The following is a 19,131-nucleotide window of genomic DNA, read 5'->3' on the forward strand; positions in this document are numbered from 1 at the left end:
GCATCATATTTTTATAAGGGTTTATGTCTCATTTCGTGTATTGGGTGTTCTTTTATGCATATAGGTTGTGAAGGCATTGGGATTTCAAAAGGGAGCGTAAGATAGGCTATCATGGCATAATATTGGGAGTTCTTGTACAAACTCGTTGGAAGACACAAGAGGAGTTCTTTTATGAGGAGATGTGCCAACTTCCATAGTTTTTGCAAGCCAAGTTATTAATGGAAGGGCACAAAGGCAGCCATGTCTCCACATTCCTCCTCTTTGTAAAGATTTCAAGACCTTTCAAGACGCATTGATGAAGGAAAAGTCCGATAGCTTTACCATATGATCGTGTGCCCGATCGCGTGGCCTTAAGAGGAGATTGTTTATCATCGCGCTTTGTGGAAATCATCAGAAGCGAAAGTGCGTCAGAAAGCGTAATTCATCAGAGACGCATCGTAGCGTATTCATCGCTCACGCGCCCTGCTGAAATCCGCCGACCGCGGGAGTCTCGCAGCCCTCACGCGGGCGCTGGGAAAATCCACGCGCGCGTGGGGGCACGTGATGACGCTGCCAGAGGCCTATAAATAGCCGCTTTTGCCCTATTCTTTCTCATCTTTTGTGCGGCTCTTGAGGGGTGAGACGGCTAGGGTTTGGAGAGGAGGTCTTTGCGGCTTTGGAGGCGCTTCGTCACCAACTTTGATCGATTCCTCCTCCGTCATAGCATCAAGGAAGCCACCGTGAACCTAGCTTCGGAGTGGGTCCTTCAAGACGCCGAAGCTTTCCATCAAGGCCATCGGCTCATACATAAGGGGGTTTATTTCTATGGTTTTAATGTACTTTCATTCATTGATGGTGTGTTTTTGTATGTTGCTCCATGGAGGGCTAAAACCCTAGAGGGTATTTGGGCTTGTGAACCCCTAGGATTCTCATCTTTTGTGGATTTGCTTTTGTGTTTCTATTTAATCCGAGTTTGATTAAGTTTCATTCTTGATTGTTTAATGCTTGCTTGCCTTATTGATCTTATGGTTATTTGGTTTGCATGATTTGTTGCCTTGGTGGGAGAGAGATCTCCATTAGGGTTAGAACCTCAAGATTGAAGAGGGTTGAGAGGGTGAATCATGAGATAGTGAAGTATCCCCTTTCCCTCCGATTGGTGTATTCTATCTCCATTCCCTAAGCTCTATGCAACCATATTTGGTGGGAGGCGTGAGATTGTCTCGATTTCTCCGCCGGACCTTGTAGGGGGTTAGGATCCTTCACCGGAATTAGGGTTGGATCAATCTTTAGGAATTGGATACACAATTTGGAATCCCTAGAGTGCTTTTAGCGGTCATATGTGGTGTGAGGTGTTGAGATTGAGCGATTTCTCCACCGGGACCTCGAGGGGGACTAGTATCGGTGATCTAGAGATAGACCCGATTATGTTTGGATTTCCACGACTTAACTTACTCATCATAGAAACACTTTGCTTATCCGGTACCTAATACTCGAATCCTAGGGGAGCAATGCCCGAATACCCCACTTTTTACTCGATTGAGATTCTTCCTCCATTTTTACCCTTGCATATTTGTCTCCGTGTTCATCTCTTCGCGACATTAGATCACCACACTATCCCATTATCATTAGGCTAGATAGCGAGAAGAAGTTAGTACTAGTAGCCCCTGCTCCCTCGTGGATTCGACTCACCCGACTCACCGGTATTTATTACTCGACACCCTGCACTTGCGGTACACACACGCATATTCGGACGTGTCAAGTTTTTTTGGCGCCGCTGTCGGGGAATAGGATACTAGGAACGCTTAGGACTTTTGTTGCTCTAGCCATTTATCCATTTTTTTCATTTTATTTTTTTCTATTCCACACTTTCTTTGTTCTTCCATCATTCTCATTGGTTTTTTTATTTTTGTTTTTCATCCATTTCACTTTATCTTCTTCCACCGCTCTATTTGTGTTTTTATTTTTGTCTTACTTTACTTTTTTTCTTGCATGGAACTTGAATGATGATTAATCCAATTTTTAAACTTATATTTTTCAGGTTGAAGCTCTCACTAGAAAAACTTGATCAATTTGTTAATGTTCATCAACATCACAATCCATATCGCATCAACTATCATCCAAATCAAAGGAGCTACCCAAATCTCTTGTGGGATATTGATGAACAACAATGGGAAGCACCTCAAGAAGAATTTCAGATGGATGAGAAGCTTGAAGATGATGTACTTCGTTGGAAAGAGTGTTACCGAGATTTATTGAAGCCACCGATGCCCGCTTTCCAAAAATATTGAGGCCACATTGTTGTCACGAGGTCTCCATCAAAAAAACATTGAACATCAATTAGAGAGATCTTGGACATGCTTGCTAAGGAAAAAAAGAAGAATTTGAACAAGCAAGGCAAGTATCTCCGGGACATGATGAGGCCATGAGCAACATTGAAGAAGTTGGGCAAATTGAGTACATTGATGTAGAAAATAAAAAAAGAAAGAAGTTGAATATCATTTTTAAGATTTTTGGATTGTATGAATGAAGATTGTGCTTGTGAGCGAGGAAATTTTTCAAGGGATTTGCTAGTCTCATGTTCCTCTCAAGTTGAAAAATACACAAGAAGAAGCAAACCCCAAGTTAATGGAACAAGCATCTTTCTTTAGGATTGATCAACTCTTACAATGCAAGAGAGAGGTTTTTGGGAAGGGAAGAAGATGTGGGTAGGAGATTGAAAGCCATCCAATGACCCACCTGTGCTAAGCTTGGATAATTCCCAACCCAAATTGTTTCCTTTGGAGGCCAAAAAGTAAGATGGTTGGAGTCTCCAACAAATACTTCACCCCTGCAAGTTGATTCTTGGTTTAAAGGAAGTAGCTATGCAATGTCTAGTCGGGAGGAACACACTCTTTTCAAGCCTCCATAAGGTAAGGAAGAGGTACGCTGCTTTAGTGACGTAAAAACAAGCGCTTCTTGGGAGGCAAACCCAAGTTTTTTTAAATTGTTTTCTAGTTTAGATTTTCATTTCTATAGTAATAAATTCATGAGTGGGTGCTTTGATGAATTTTTTTGTTGGTGTTGAAGTTTTTCATGGAAAAATTTTTGGTGATTTAACTTGATTTTCGTGTATGTGGCATGGTTTAGGGAGTAATTCATGTTTATAGTTGAAGAATTAGTGTTAATTTGAAGTTTGAGCCTTGCGTGGACCGGCTCGCAGAAATTTTAGAAACTACACGGTCGCGTGGAATTTCCACGCGTGCAGTACAAGATTTTCCACGCTGGGGTGTGGAATTTCCACACCCCCATGTGGCTTATAAGAATATGAGGGGTCACTTTTCATTATCTTCATCACTTTTTACCCTTCATGTCCCACTTCTCCATCTTCAAGAATCCAAACTTTTGAGCACAAAACTAAGTTCTTCAACTCCTTTAAGATTTAAAAGTGTTTTGCCGGCATTTGCATTGAGTTTCCTTCACCAATTTGCACCGTAAGCTTCATCTTTCTCCCATTTTCTCCATGCTCTTATTTTTGCCAATCTATGAAGTTTTCTTGGTTTATAAGTGTTGTTTTTTTCATGAAAAAAATTATGTAGAAACACTTTAGAATGTATGGATCGAAAAACTTTTGGAAGCGTTGGAGCCCAATCATGGCTTTCTGGCCATGGTTAGGGTGCCCACGCTGGGCGCTGCGGGTCGCCCACACGCCCGCTGGGATGGCCACCGATTCGGCCGCGCTCCCACGCTGGCGCTGCGGCCAGCCCCACGCGCCCGCTGCGGCTGCAGCCGCAGCCGCCCACGCGCGCGCTGGCCAGCCCCACGCCACGCGTGGCTGCCACGCCGCGCGCAGGCGGCCAGCCCCACGCGCCCGCTGGGCTGGGCCACCAGCAGCGCTGGCCCATCGCCGCCGCGGGCGCCCGGCCGAGACCAGACGCGCCACGCGGGCGCGTGGCTTTCCCACACGCCTGCAGGGCTGGAAAAAGCACCCAATAAGGCCGTGAAAAGTGCTTGGTTTGTCCTCCACGCCCGCTGGAGCCCCTCAGACTCATCAAATTCATGCTTAACTCGACTTCTTTTGAAGCTTTATTTGCGTGTATGACACCAAGGACCGAAAAAAACTTGTTCAAATGCTTGAATTTCATACGGTTAACCTTGGATGAGAAGATTATTTTTGGCACACCCGGCAACACCTGTAAGACGACGTTGATGCTTGAGGCGTCCCCACCTCATGATTCTTTAGTTTTCTTTTACTTTTTGTTTTTCATTTTATAGTTTTTTTCTTTATTTTTATTTTTTTATTTTATTTTTTTGTTTGTTTTTTTAGACTTTAGTTAACTTTTGTGTTTTTGTTTTTGTTTGTGCGAGTTTGTGCTTCATGTGTTTACCTATAAAAAAACTCGTACATCTTTTTCTTTTTTTGTTGAGCTTCACCCGAACCCCTTATATACGTGCAGTGATGGCCTTGAGAGTGATGTTGATGGTGTTTTTAGTCATAGACACGATCATGTGCGTTGTCCCATGGTTGTGTGAGCTTCACAACCCTATACAACAAGCCCATGAGTTAGACTTCACCAAACGATTAATGAGAAAGTTCGGGGGAGTATTGTTTTTAATTGCATTCCCACACACATTATGCTTCCATTGTTATTATTTTTTTATTGTAGCTTTAGCATGCGTACATTGAGGACAATGTACATCTTAAGTGTGGGGGAGGGTTCACCTTATACATGACCTTTTACTTGTGTTTTCATGAGCATGCTCTTGTTGCCAATGAAGGTTCACCTTTAGGGTTAAGAGTTTAATTCTTAGTTTTTTTGGAGGTTATAAACATGGATTTTTATCATGCTCTAGTTTTCATCCAATTTTCATTGAATATTTTTTTGTCCGATTGCTCTTTGTGCACTTCTCTCACTCATTAGACCTATGAAGACTCTAGTTCATTATGTTTGGGACTTTAGTATGCTAGTTTTTATTTGAAAAAAAAGAAAAAAAAGAAATGGAAATTGTTTGTTGTTTGTACATAGGGTGTGGAAAAAGCTACCACCCATGATGTATGTAGCTACTCTCATAAGTCGGATACTTGTTATGCCCCTAATGAGAGAAAGAGCTATCTCATGGGATGTGTGAAAGCTACCACCCTTGGTAGAAAGAGCTACCACCTCGAAAGTGTGAAAGCCACCCGGGAGGCATCTTGGGAAAGGGCTACCTTAGAGGATTGTGTGAAGCTACTACCTATTCTTTTTGTTCATAAATAAGTCCCGCTTTTAATAAGAACTTGGTAGTGGACATAGTGTTGACATGAGTTGAGTTTTTTTCACACACACACGCATTCGGATTTTTATCATATTCATTTTTTTGATTGGATTGTTTGCTAGAGCATTGATTGTTTTTTTGTCTAGTGTTTTATTTTCTCCATAACTTTAGAATTTCATTCTTGTACCTTCTTGGTGAACCTAAGGCCAATCACTTCTCTTTTATTCCCATGAGTTTAATGTTTAATTTTGCTTGAGGGCAAGCAAAGGCTTAAGTGTGGGGAGTTTGATAAGTGCTTGAGTGAATATGTTTTTTTATGCATGTTTTTACATACATTGAGCATCATATTTTTATACGGTTTATGTCTCATTTCGTGTATTGGGTGTTCTTTTATGCATATAGGTTGTGAAGGCATTGGGATTTCAAAAAGGGAGCTAAGATAGGCTATCATGGCATAATATTGGGAGTTCTTGTACAAATCAAGTTGGAAGACACAAGAGGAGTTCTTTTATGAGGAGATGTGTGCCAACTTCCATAGTTTTTGCAAGCCAAGTTATTAATGGAAGGGCACAAAGGCAGCCATGTCTCCACATTCCTCCTCTTTGTAAAGATTTCAAGACCTTTCAAGACGCATTGATGAAGGAAAAGTCGTGATAGCTTTACCATATGATCGTAGTGCCCGATCGTGTGGCCTTAAGAGGAGATTGTTTATCATCGCGCTTTGTGGAAATCATCAGAGCGAAAGTGTCAGATCAGCAGAATTATCAGCGATCATCGCTCACGCCCGCTGAAATCCCGCGCGACCGCTGGAAAGTCCTCGCAGCCCCACGCGGGCGTGGAAAATCCACGCGCGCTGGGGGCACGTGATGGACGCTGCTAGTGAGGCCTATAAACAGCCGCTTTTGCCCTATTCTTTCTCATCTTTTGTGCGGCTCTTGAGGGGTGAGACGGCTAGGGTTTGGAGAGGAGGTCTTTGCGGCTTTGGAGGCGCTCGTCACCAACTTTGATCGATTCCTCCTCCGTCATAGCATCAAGGAAGCCACCGTGAACCTAGCTTCGGAGTGGGTCCTTCAAGACGTCGAAGCTTTCCATCAAGGCCACTCGCTCATACATAAGGGGGTTTATTTCTATGGTTTTAATGTACTTTCATTCATTGATGGTGTGTTTTTGTATGTTGCTCCATGGAGGGCTAAAAACCCTAGAGGGTATTTGGGCTTGTGAACCCTAGGATTCTCATCTTTTGTGGATTTGCTTTTGTGTTTCTATTTAATCCGAGTTTGATTAAGTTTCATTCTTGATTGTTTAATGCTTGCTTGCCTTATTGATCTTATGGTTATTTGGTTTGCATGATTTGTTGCCTTGGTGGGAGAGAGATCTCCATTAGGGTTAGAACCTCAAGATTGAAGAGGGTTGAGAGGGTGAATCATGAGATAGTGAAGTATCCCCTTTCCCTCCGATTGGTGTATTCTATCTCCATTCCCTAAGCTCTATGCAACCATATTTGGTGGGAGGCGTGAGATTGCTCGATTTCTCCGCCGGACCTTGTAGGGGGTTAGGATCCTTCGCCGGGAATTAGGGTTGGATCAATCTTTAGGAATTGGATACACAATTTGGAATCCCTAGAGTGCTTTGCGGTCATATGTGGTGTGAGGTGTTGAGATTGAGCGATTTCTCCACCCGGGACCTCGAGGGGACTAGTATCGGTGATCTAGAGATAGACCCGATTATGTTTGGATTTCCACGACTTAACTTACTCATCATAGAAACACTTTGCTTATCCGGTACCTAATACTTGAATCCTAGGGGGAGCAATGCCCGAATACCCCACTTTTTATCGATTGAGATTCTTCCTCCATTTTACCCTTGCATATTTGTCTCCGTGTTCATCTCTTCAGCACATTAGATCACCACACTATCCCATTATCATTAGGCTAGATAGCGTAGAAGAAGTTAGTACTAGTAGCCCCTGCTCCCTCGTGGATTCGACTCACCCGACTCACCGGGTATTTATTACTTCGACACCCGTGCACTTGCGGTACACACACGCATATTCGGACGTGTCAACCTCCCATGGCATTAATAGTGTGCAATTTGTCCCCGATTTCTATTTCTTGTCCACCTTACATCAAATTTTCTTCGTGTTTGACTTATTTTTATTGTTCGGCCACGGAAATGTCCCCATGTAGCCTACATGATTTACTTGTGTGGGAGGTGATTTTTTCTTCTTGCATTCTTCGCTATCTATTCCTTCCAAAAATTCATCCAAAGGGTTAATTGCCAAGACCTCCTGAACACAATCAGTAATAACCATATCAGTTTCATCAGTAAAGTAGAGGGGATCATCATAGTCCAAGGTATGTTTCATAGCCGTAGGGAGTGTAAAAATGACTTCCTCATCCCCCATCCTCAATGTCATCCTCCTCCCCTTTACATCAATGAGGGCGCCGACGCTGTTAAGAAATGGTTGCCCGAGGATCAATGGGACTTCAACATAATCATCCACATAAAGAATAACAAAATCCACTGGGACAATGAGCTTGTCTACTACAACTAGCACATCCTCGACAACACCTCGAGGTTTCTTTATGGACCTATCCGCAAGTTGTATTGTCATCCGCGTAGGCAGCATGTCTTCCAATCCCAATTTCAAAAATAGCTTGTAGGCCATTACATTGATGGTGGCCCCAGAATTTGCCAAAGCCTTTTCTTGGGTGCCCTCCCCAATCACACATGGAATAATGAAACTCCCGGGATCAGTCAACTTCTCAGGGAGCTTCCTCTGAATCATTGCAGAACAGTTCCGTGGTAATGCCACTGTTTCTAATTCCACCAATTTTTTCTTGTTAGTGAGCGGTGCCTTTCATAAACTTTACATACTTGGGTATTTGGGTCAATGCTTCAACAAGAGGGATATTTATGTGCAACTGCTTGAATATATTGAGGAATTTCTTGAATTGAGCCTCCTCTTTATCTTGCTTTAACCTAGCCGGATAGGGAATGGCCGACTTGTACTCGGGTATCCTTTGTGTTGGTATTTAATGGGTTCCTTCACTTTGCTTTTCCTTTCTTCCATCAACTACACTCTCAGATGGCTTAGGGTCTTCCTGTATGGCTACCCCATCCTTTTAAGTACTTGAGCTCTCCTCGGCTCTTCCTTTAACCTATTTCCCGCTCCTGAGAGTGACGGCCTTCAAATGCTCCCTTGGGTTATTTTCAGTGTTACTAGGTAAGCTACCCGGGTGGTGCTCCGAATTGGCCCTAGCAAGTTGCCTAACCTGGCTTTTCGAATGATTGGATCGAGGCATGAACATTCCTCAAAACAGTGTTCACTTTAGCCAATTGATTGTTGATGTTCACAAATTTTGCTTTGGTACTGATCATAAATCTCGCTAACACATCTTCAGTGGCGAACTTCTTCTCTAGTTGTTGGGGAGACTGATGTGGAGGTCCTAGTGACTGCAGGCGTTGCTATTGCTATTGCTGTCCCCATGAAAAATTTGGGTGATTCCTTCACCTTGGACTATATGTGTTTCTATAGGGGTTCCCCAGACCTCTAAGGCCTCCCCCAACATAATCAACTATCTCGACTGGGGGATCTGAAGCTATTGAGATTGGACACTGAACAGTAGCATGCCCCGCCCCACAGGTCTCACAAAAAAAAACTTCTCCAGAAACTTGGGCTAGCTCCCAACAGAAACTGATCAAATCTCTTTTTTAGGGCCTCAACCTTGGCGGCTAGTGCAGCGTTGTCATTTATCTCATAAATTCCAGTTGCCCTAGGAGGTTTCTATTAAGTAGTCCAATGGCATTCACTACTCGCCATGTTTTCAATCAACTTCTCAGCATCTTCAGGGGATTTTATTACTCAATGATCCCCCAGCTGCAGTCATCGATGAGTTGTCTAGTTGTATAATTCAAGCCATTGCAGAGCATCTGGATCCTCATCCAAGATGAGAATCCATGATGGGGGTACTTGCGTAGGAGATCCTTAAATCTCTCATGTGCTTCAAAAAGTGTCTCAGAGTCCACTTGCCAGAATGCAGAAATCTCTTGCCTCAGTCTAGCAGCCTTGCTTTGTGGGAAATACCTTGCAAGAAATTTATCCACCATTTCCTTCCAAGTGGTGATCAATCCAGGGGAAAATGAAGTGAGCCATCTATATGCTGCTCCCCTCAAATTGAAGGGGAATAATCTCAATCTTATCGCATCATCAAACACTGAGTTAATCTTGAAGGTGGAACAAATTTGGAGGAAGCGAGACAAGTGAGCATGCGGGTCTTCATCAGCTAGCCCATCAAACTATTCGGAATTTTTGACCATCCCGATCGTGCTTGCTTTAATTTCAAAGTTGTTAGCTGGCATGGTGGGAGCATGCACACTGAATTCCTCACCAGTAAACTAAGGCCTTTTATAATCAGACAAAGTTCTCCTTGGTTCTGCCATAACTGAAGGTTCACTAATCTCAACTTGAGTTCCTTGATACTCTGAGCTCTCAGCCACCTCTCTGAACATTTGATGCAAGGTTCTCTCAATTTCATCAACATGCCCTACTAGATTTGTTTGATTGGCGTGTGTCATAAGAAGGTATCTTACACAGTATTAAGAGTCAATAATCAGATATAAGAGGAAGGTAGTAAAACAAAATAAAAAAAGTAATTGGAAATATATGTACAAAATGAAGCAAATGAACAAAATAAAACAAACAATGGCTAAATCAATATGCTATAAGTTTTCTGAGTATTCCTTGTGGTTCCCGGCAATGGCGCCAAAAACTTCATTTGAACTCATCTGTAATTCCACGGAGTCGTCAAGTAATACCTCTCGTGCAAGTACGAGAGGGTCATATTCCCTGGGCCCAAGGATCTACCCTTACTTCCTCTTTGTGTATTGTCTAGCCAACAGATTCGAAGGGGTTCTTTATACTATTAATTAAAATAAAAGAAACTACAAGTGGAGTCTAAAACAAGGCAAAGGTATAAAATCAGGGGAATGAAATGGTCATGGATGCAGATTCCCTAGGGTTTACTAAAGTGCATAGGATGCTAAGAATGTTATGCAATTGGAGATTTGTACCAAGAGACTTCCTAAAATAGATCAACCAGATGGTCACGGCAATTAACCCCTAATCCGTTACAAGTAATGATATATAATTTCTTCTAATCAAATCCTCATACGATTGCATTAAAAATGGGGAAATCTCTAATTAGGGCCGGAACACAACTTGGTCTAACCCTAATGTTTGAGGGGCACAAAATACCCGATGGTCACGGTGTATTTGTACATGAATCCCTTCCAAACTTGGTGTGTCTAGTACAAAGGCGATGGCCACGCTACTAAGTACAACCTAGAAGTTGGTTTATAGAGTTCTCATGTAAGCAACACATCAAATGCACCAAGAATTAATCAACAAACACAAAAAAATTGCAATAGACATAATTAAATCATCCAAATACACAAGTTCACCCGAAGGTTCACCGGCATCCGGTGACCTTGGGGTCTACTCGTCCATACAAACAAATACAAACAATAGGCTCATGAAAACAACTACAAATGGCATAAGAAGATTCCCTTAAACAATGGAAGTGAGATGACAAGCCAAGTTAGGTGGAAGGCTTCCACGGATGCCACGATCGGGGTGGTTTCCCTCGTCGCCTATGAGCTCCCAAAGAAGAGATCGATGAAGATCTAGCCAAACCAAGCTTCACCCTTTAATTCCCTTTCTCTGAAATGCATGATCTTGCCTCCTCAAAGCTGATGGAAATCAGCTCTAAGAACTCCCCAAAAACCTTATCCCAAAAGCCTTACCAAAAAGAACTCCTTTGCCCTAGAAAAAACAGTCCAATATATATTTCATCAGGTCCATACGAGCTCCATGCGGGCGCATGGATACCTGTGAAGCTCACTGGCATTTTGCCCAAAATTGTCTTGGTGCTACAGTAACTCAGCTACAGTAATTCTGCTAAAATAATTCTACTACAGTAGCTGAAAGTTGTGAGTTTCTAGCAAACCTCACGGGTACTCATGTTGGTGCATAGATCCCATGAAGCTTATAGCCGAATGCCTGCAGTGTCAAACAGTGACTCCGCTATAGTGCCAAAAACCTAAAACCCGGTTTTTGATGTTGAATTCCTCCCAATTGTGTTCTTGAGCTTCGCTCGGCTCATTTAAAGATCTACAACACCGAAATAACCAATTTAGACTTAAATGGGCATCAATTCATTAACATATATTCAAATAATACAAGATTAATACGTATAAAATATGTACATTTAGGCATTTATCAACATACCTGTCCTTACCTTATAATGGCTCATAAAGATGAAAAATATCCTTCTTTACGACCAGCACATCTCCTTTGAAGTACGGTTTCAGTCTATGTCCGTTTACCTTGAAGTTTCCTTTCTCCGGGTGAGTGATCTCAATAGCATCATTTAGAAATACTTGAGTGATCTCATATGGACCTGACCATCTTGACTTTAGTTTTCCCGGAAACAACTTCAACCGGGAATTGAAGAGTAGCACTCGGTCGACTACTTTGAAGTCCTTGTGCAGTCTAATGTGTTTGTCATGCCATAAACGCATTCTTTCTTTGTAGATTCTTGCATTTTCATAGATTCTCAATCTCCACTCATCTAACTCATTCAACTGCAACTTTCTTTGGTCACCGTCCCATGCAAGATTGAAATTCATTGCCTTAATTGCCCAACATACCTTGTGTTCAAGCTCCACTGGTAGATGGCATGCTTTCCATAAACTAGGCTATACGGCATGGTTCCCACCGGAGTTTTGTATGCTGTCCGTTATGCCCACAATGTATCATCTAACCTTTCTGACCAATCCTTCCGATTATGCTCCACTGACTTTGATAAAATTCTCTTCAATTCTCTATTGGTTACCTCCACTTGCCTACTTGTTTGTGGATGATACGTAGCAGCAAAATGATGGTTCACACCATATCTTTTCAAAATTTTCTCAAGTTGGGAATTGCAAAAATGAATTCCCCGATCACTTATGATGATCCTAGGCATCCCAAAATGAGTGAACAATCTCTTAAGGAATGATAAGTGCTTGTGTGATAAGAATGCGAAGTGTTCTTTACTTATGATGAGCATTACTTTTATTAGGTTTTAGCGCTAATACTTGTGCATTTGTGTTACTTTCATGCATACAGGATTGTGAAGCCGAATGTTAAAGAAAGAAGCTAATGTAGATCGTGAATGCACTATTTGGAGGAAATCTTGAGAATGGTGAAATGAGAAGACATAAGTCAGTTCAAGATGCGAAAATGTGTGCCAACCTCCATGTATTTAAGCTAGCACAATGGTTTGGAGGGGCACAAAGACAACACATATGAGTATTCCAGCTTGTACATTGCTAGCAAGATCTTCACCAATGAGGTTGGTTATTGAAAAAAGCAAAGCAAACTACGACGTGAACATGTGCCCGTTGACGTTACCTCGATGAAAACATGGATTCAGGAGTGTTTTGGGTGGTACTGTAGCAGGTACTATAGCAGTTTATTGTAGCAGGTACTGTTCACAGGCGGCTGAAAAAGAGAGTTCCAGAGAATCCACATGGGCGTGTGGAAATTATCCACGCCCATGCAGAAATTCCACAGGCCCGTGTGGCAAATCCACAGGGGTGTGTGGATGCTCGATTCCAACGCTATTTAACCAGCGATTCAGCTCCGATTTGAGGATTCTTTTCTCCATTCTTTCGCAAACTTGAGAGAGGGCTGCGGCTATGGTTTTGAGAGGTATTAGCAGGGTTTTGGGAGAGGTTTTTCGGCTTTGACATTGCGCTCCACTTGGATGAACTTTATTGGGAGAGCTTTTGTCGGCACTGATCTGGTGAGGTGTGTCCTAGGCCCGACAAGGGAACCTTTGGGGGAGACAAGGCTTCTCCACAAGACCATCGTCACAACTATCGAGGGGGTTTTCTATGGATTACTTGTTTTTACATTCGATTTCATTGTTGATTGTAACTAGCTTCATGGAGAGCTAAACCCCCTAGTGGGTACCTGGATTTGTGAACCCTAGGATGTATTTGTTTCTTTAAACCTTGTATTATGCTTTCATTAATTTATGTTTTATTTGAGTTCCAATCTTGAATGCTTGATTAATTGAATCCTCCCTTAGAGTGACACTAGAGTTGAGAGTTCACCTTGGTAACACTTATGAGTGAGTGATACACCATGAGACTTAGACAAAGCTAGATTGGAGAGGGTTGAGAGGGTGAGTCGAGAGGTAGCGGATTGTCCCCTTTTCCCTCCAGTGTGATTTATCCTACCACCATTTCCTTGAGTTCTTTGTAGTCATAGTAGAGTGAATGGGCAAAGGGATGACCTTCCGCTTGGGCTTAGTTGCAGAAGCAACGGAGTGAAGCGTTGAAGTAATTTTAGCACCTAGGGCTTAATTATGACTAGGGACCTTTCACCTGGACCAAAGGGTTAGGTCTTTTTCTGGGAAGGGGGTTTATCACATGGAATCCCTAGAACTCCATGTAATTCTATCCGGGTGCGAGGTTTTGAGATTATTCAATTTCTCCTCCGGGACATAGTATAGAGTTAGTCACAGTTGACCTTAGATTTGGGACTGTGTATTGAAGGATTTTCACTACTCACTAATGCATTAGTTGGGAGGCTTAATAGTCGGTTTTGCACTTGAAATGATTGTCCTAGGCGGAACAATATCCGAGTACCCCATTTATATCGATTGCCTTATCTCTCACTTACTTGTGATTTTCTCTCTTGTTTCTTTTATTCTTGTTTACATTGCATCCTGTGATAAGTGCTTGTGTGATAAGAAGACGAAGTGTTCTTTCCTTTTGATGAGCATTACTTTTATCGGGTTTTAACGCTAATATGTGTGCATTTATGTTACTTTCATGCATATAGGGTTGTGAAGCCGAATCTTAGAGAAAGAAGCCAATATAGATCATGAGTGCACCATTTGGAGGAAATCTTGAGAAGGTTCAAATGTGATGACATAAGTCGGGTTCAAGATGCTAGAATGTGTGCCAACCTCCTTGTATTCAAGCTAGCACAATGATTTGGAGGGGCACAAAAGCAGTCACATTCTAAGTATTCTGGCTTGTGCATGTCTAATAAGATCTCCACTAACGCGGCCGTTCATTGAAGAAATAAAGCAATCTACAATGTAAATGTGTGCCCATTTATGTTACCTCGATGAAACCATGGTTTCGGGAATGTTTCAGTCTATACTGTAGCAGGGCAATGTAGCAACAATGAAGCAAAATACTATGGCAGGTATTGTTCACGGTCGGCCGAAGAAGGAGTTATCCAAAGAAGCCACATGGGTATGTGAAAATTCCACATGCCTGTGCGTTAATTCCACATGGGTCGTGTGAAATATTCACATAGGCGTGTGGATTCCCGATTCTAGCCCTATTTAAGGCTGATTTGAGTCTGATTTTAGAATTCTTTTCTCCATCTTTTTCCCCAACTTGAGCGAGGACTGCGACTAGGGTTTTGAGAGATATTGGATAGGGATTGGGAGAGGTTCTATGGCTCTGACATCATGCTCTGTTTGGAAGAAGGTTAGTGGGAGAGTTTTCGTCAGCACCGATCCGGCGAGGTGTATCCTATGCTGGACAAAGGGACCTTTAGATGAGTAGAGGACTCTCCACAAGACCATCGTCATGACTATCGAGGTTGTTTTCTATGGATTCATGGCTTTTACATTCGATTTCATTGATTGTACTTAGCTCCATGGAGAGCTAAACCCCCTAGTGGGTACTTGGATTGCGAATCTTGGGATGTATTCGTTTCATTGAACCTTGTTATTATGCTTTCATTAATTGATGTTTTTATTGAGTTCCAATCTTGAATGTATTGATTGTATGAATACTCCCTTAGAGTGACACTAGGGTTGAGAGTTCTTGTTGGTAATCTTTGTGAGTGAGTGACACACCACGAGAGTTAGACAAACGTTGATTGGAGAGGGTTGAGAGGGTGAGTCAAGAGGTAGCGGAGCGTCCCCTTTCCCCTCTGGTGTGATTTATTCTACCTCTAATTCCTCGAGTTCTTCGCTGTTATAATAGAGTGAATGGGCTAAGGGATGACCTTCCGCTGGGGCTTAGTTGCTACTGCAGTGGAGTGAAGCGTTGAAGTGATTTTAGCATCTAGGGCTTAATTGTGGCTAGGGACCTTCCGCCTGGACCAAAGGGTTAGGTCTACATATAGGAAGATGATTTATCACTTGGAATCCCTAGAACTCATTGCAATTCTATACGGGTGCGAGGTTGAGAGATTGTTCAATTTCTCCTCCGGGACATGTATAGGGTTAGGCATGGTTGACCTTAGATTTGGGACCATGTATTAAAGGATCTCCACGACTCATTAATGCATTAGTTAGGAAGTATAATGACAAGGTCCCCTTGCGTATATCCCGCAAGTGCAATAAAAACACTTAATCCACTTCTTAGCTATGTGAAAGATCAGTAGTGATAAGTGTGACAATGATTCAATTCTCGAAAGTAAAAACAATAAGTAAGGGAGCACGAGTAAAGGAGGAGGTAAGGCAATCGATAAAGATGGGGTACTCGGATAATGCTCCGCCTAGGACAATCGTTTCAAGTGCAAGAACCCTCTATTATGCTTCCTAATCAATGCAATGGTGAGTCGTGGAAATCCTTAAATACATAGTCCCAAATCTAAGGTCAACTATGCCTAACTCTATACATGTCCCGGAGGAGATATTAGATAACCTCTCAACCTCGCACTCGAATAGAGTTGCAATGAGCTCTAGGGATTCCAAGTGATATATCTCTTCCTAATTATAGACCTAACCCTTTGGTCCAGGTGGAAGGTCCCTAACCACGATTAAGCCCTAGATACTAAGATCACCTGAACGCTTCACTCCGTTGCACGCGCAACTAAGCCCCAGTGGAGGGTCATCCCTTTGACCATTTACTCTATTATGGCCGCGAAGAACTCGAGGAACGGAGGTAGATTCTATCACATCGGAGGGGAAAGGGGATGCTCATGTACCTCTCAACTCACCCTCTCAACCCTCTCCAACCTAGCTTTTTCTAACGCTCGTGGTATGTCACTCACTCACAAGGTTACCAACAAGAACTCTCAACCCTAGTGACACTCTAGAGGAAATGTTCATAGAATCAAGCATTCAAGGTTGGAACTCACAACAAACATCAATTAATTGAAAGCATAATAAAGTGATTCAATGAAACAAATACATCCTAGGTTTCACAAATACCCAAGTACCCACTAGGGGTTTAGCTCTCCATGGAGCTAAGTACAATTAAAGAAATAGAATGTAAAAGCAATGAATCCATAGAGAAATCCCCTCGATAGTCGTGTTGATGGTCTTGTGGAAAGTCCTCTACTCGTCCAAGGATTCCCTTGTCCGATATAGGATACGCCTCGACGGAAGCTTCCCTACCAACCTTCTTCCAAAGGAATAACGATGTCGGAGCCATAGAACCTCTCTAAAACCCTAGCCAATACCTCTCAAAACCCTAGCCGAAACCCTCTCTCAAGTTGGGGAAAAGATGGAGAAAAGAATCCTGAAATCGGGGCTGAATCGGCTTTAAATAGGGTTGGAATCGGAAATCCACATGCCCCTGTGGAATTTCCGCACGGGCGTGGGTAATTTCCACACGCCCGTGCGGATTCTCTGAAACTGTCATTTTCGGCCGGCTATGAACAGTAACTGCTACACCGTTTGCTACAGTGACCTGCTACAGTACTCTACCAAAAATACTCCCGAATCCACTTTTCATCGAGGTAACATAAACGGGCACACGTTTATGCCTTGGATCGCTTTGCTTCTTCAATGATGGATAAGTTGATGGAGATCTTATTCTATGTGCATAAGTCAGAATGCTTGAGTGTGACTGCCCTTGTGCCTCTCCAAATGGTTGTGCTAACTCAAATACTGGGAGGTTGGCACACACTCTAGCATCTTGCACCCGACTCATATCTTCGCGTTTGAACTTTAGCAAGATTTTCTCCAAAATCGGTGCATTGTGATCCACATTGGCTTCTTTCCTTCATAATTGGTTTCACAACCCAACCTGCATAAAAGTAACATAAAAACACACATATTGGTATAAAACCCCAAGAAAAGTAATGCACAACAAAAGGAAAGAACGCTTCGCATTCATATCGCACAAGCACTTATCACATAATAAAGGGTTTTTACACTTGAAACGATTGTCCTAGGTGGATCAATATCCGAGTACTCCATTTATATCGATTGCCTTACCTCCCCTTTACTTGTGCTCTCTCTCTTGTCTCTTTTACTTTTGTTTGCATTAGATCTTATCACACAAATCACTATTCATATTTCGCTTAGTTAAGAAACAACTTAAGTATTTTTACTGCTTATTCCCTGTGGATACGATACCAACTCACCTGGAATTTTATTACTCGACAAACCCGTGCACTTGGGGGATATACGCCATGGGCGTTGTCATCTTGTCTACAAAATCAATATTCATCATCACTTGGTTAAGAAACAATTTAAGTATTTTTACTCCCTACTCCCTGTGGATACGATACCCACTTAGCTGAGATTTTATTACTCGACAAGCCCGTGCACTTGCGGGACATACACAAGGGGTGTTGTCAAGTTTTTGGTGCCGTTGCCGGGGAGTAGGCGTTCAGAGATACTTTGTACTTTGTTATCTTAGCCATTTGTTCATTCATTATATTTCACATCTTCCTATTTTATCATCATTCTAATTTTTCTTTTCTTTTTGTTGCAGCTCAAGGTTATGACCTGAGGGAACCTTCGATATTAATTGAAGGAGATCCCGAACTTGAGCGTACACTATGAAGAAAGGGGAAAGAACCTGTGCAAGAACCGTCAAATCTAGCTAAAGTGGAAGTTGAGAGATCAGACAACATGGCTGAGCAGAATGAACAATAGCGAACATTATCTAATTACGCCAAACCATCAGTACTGGGACACAATATAGTATTGTGCAACTCCCGATTGCAGCTCTGAACTTTGAGTTGAAACCAGCATTCATCGAGATGATTCAGCACTCAGCGCAGTTTAATGGTTTGGCCGATGAGGATCCAAACAACCACATAGAGAGTTTCTTGGAAGTTTGTGATATTCTAAAGATTAACAGTGTATCGGATGATGCTATTAGATTGAGGGCTTTCCCATTTTCTCTCAAGGGAAGAGCCAAGCAGTGGCTTCATTCCTTGCCAAAAGCATCCGTCACGACTTGGAATGAGATGGTCAAAGTTTTTCTTGCTAGATATTTTCCTCCGGGAATGTCGGCCAAACTTCACAATGAGATATCATCATTCGTGCAGATGGAATTGGAATCATTGTTTTAGACATGGGAGCGTTTCAAGGACCTTTTGCGGAGGTGCCCACAATACGAATTTCCAGAATGGATGATCATTCAAACTTTCTATAATGGGTTGAATCCGAGTACAAGGCAATTGCTGGATGCCACCGTGGGAGGTACAATGCGGAGTAAAACCCCAGAAGAAGTCCGACAGTTAGTAAAAGACATGGCCATGAACAGTTATCAGTGGAATGCGCGGGAAAGTAAGAAGGTGGCCGGGCTCCATGAAATAGATGCAATCACTTCTTTGGTAGCCCAAGTGGAATCATTGAGTAAGAAGTTAGACATTCTAACATCGAATAGAGTGGCGGCCGTGACTACTTATACCGGGTGTGATGGAGGACATGCTCACTCCGATTGCCCGATCTCTATTATTGATGTATCTTCGGTGGAGAAAGTCGACTTTGTGGGTAATACAATGAGGAACAAAGGTAATCCATATAGCAACACCTACAATCAAGGTTGGAAGAATAATCCCAACTTTTCGTGGAGCAACCAAGGATAACCAAAGGCTATGGCACCACCGTGTTTCTAACAACAACAAGCCCCAAACATGGAAAATAGAGTGTC

The 19,131-nt window shown here is 42.4% G+C and overlaps 1 protein-coding gene and 2 non-coding genes across 3 annotated transcripts; 1 reads left to right on the plus strand and 2 right to left on the minus strand.

Moving 5' to 3' along the window:
• Positions 1-7,336: 7,336 nt before the first annotated feature.
• LOC120268585 lies at positions 7,337-7,999 on the minus strand. Its single transcript, XM_039275917.1, has one exon. It carries the CDS (start codon positions 7,997-7,999, stop codon positions 7,337-7,339), a length of 663 nt encoding a protein of 220 aa, XP_039131851.1.
• Positions 8,000-9,166: 1,167 nt separating this feature from the next.
• On the plus strand, positions 9,167-9,273 carry LOC120269620. The gene has a single exon (XR_005539266.1). It is a non-coding gene; the product is annotated as a small nucleolar RNA R71 (small nucleolar RNA).
• A 9,218-nt stretch (positions 9,274-18,491) lies between these two features.
• LOC120269862 lies at positions 18,492-18,597 on the minus strand. Its single transcript, XR_005539493.1, has one exon. It is a non-coding gene; the product is annotated as a small nucleolar RNA R71 (small nucleolar RNA).
• Between the last annotated feature and the right edge of the window lie 534 nt (positions 18,598-19,131).

Source organism: Dioscorea cayenensis, chromosome 9, assembly GCF_009730915.1.
Source record: "Dioscorea cayenensis subsp. rotundata cultivar TDr96_F1 chromosome 9, TDr96_F1_v2_PseudoChromosome.rev07_lg8_w22 25.fasta, whole genome shotgun sequence".
NCBI lineage: Eukaryota > Viridiplantae > Streptophyta > Magnoliopsida > Dioscoreales > Dioscoreaceae > Dioscorea > Dioscorea cayenensis.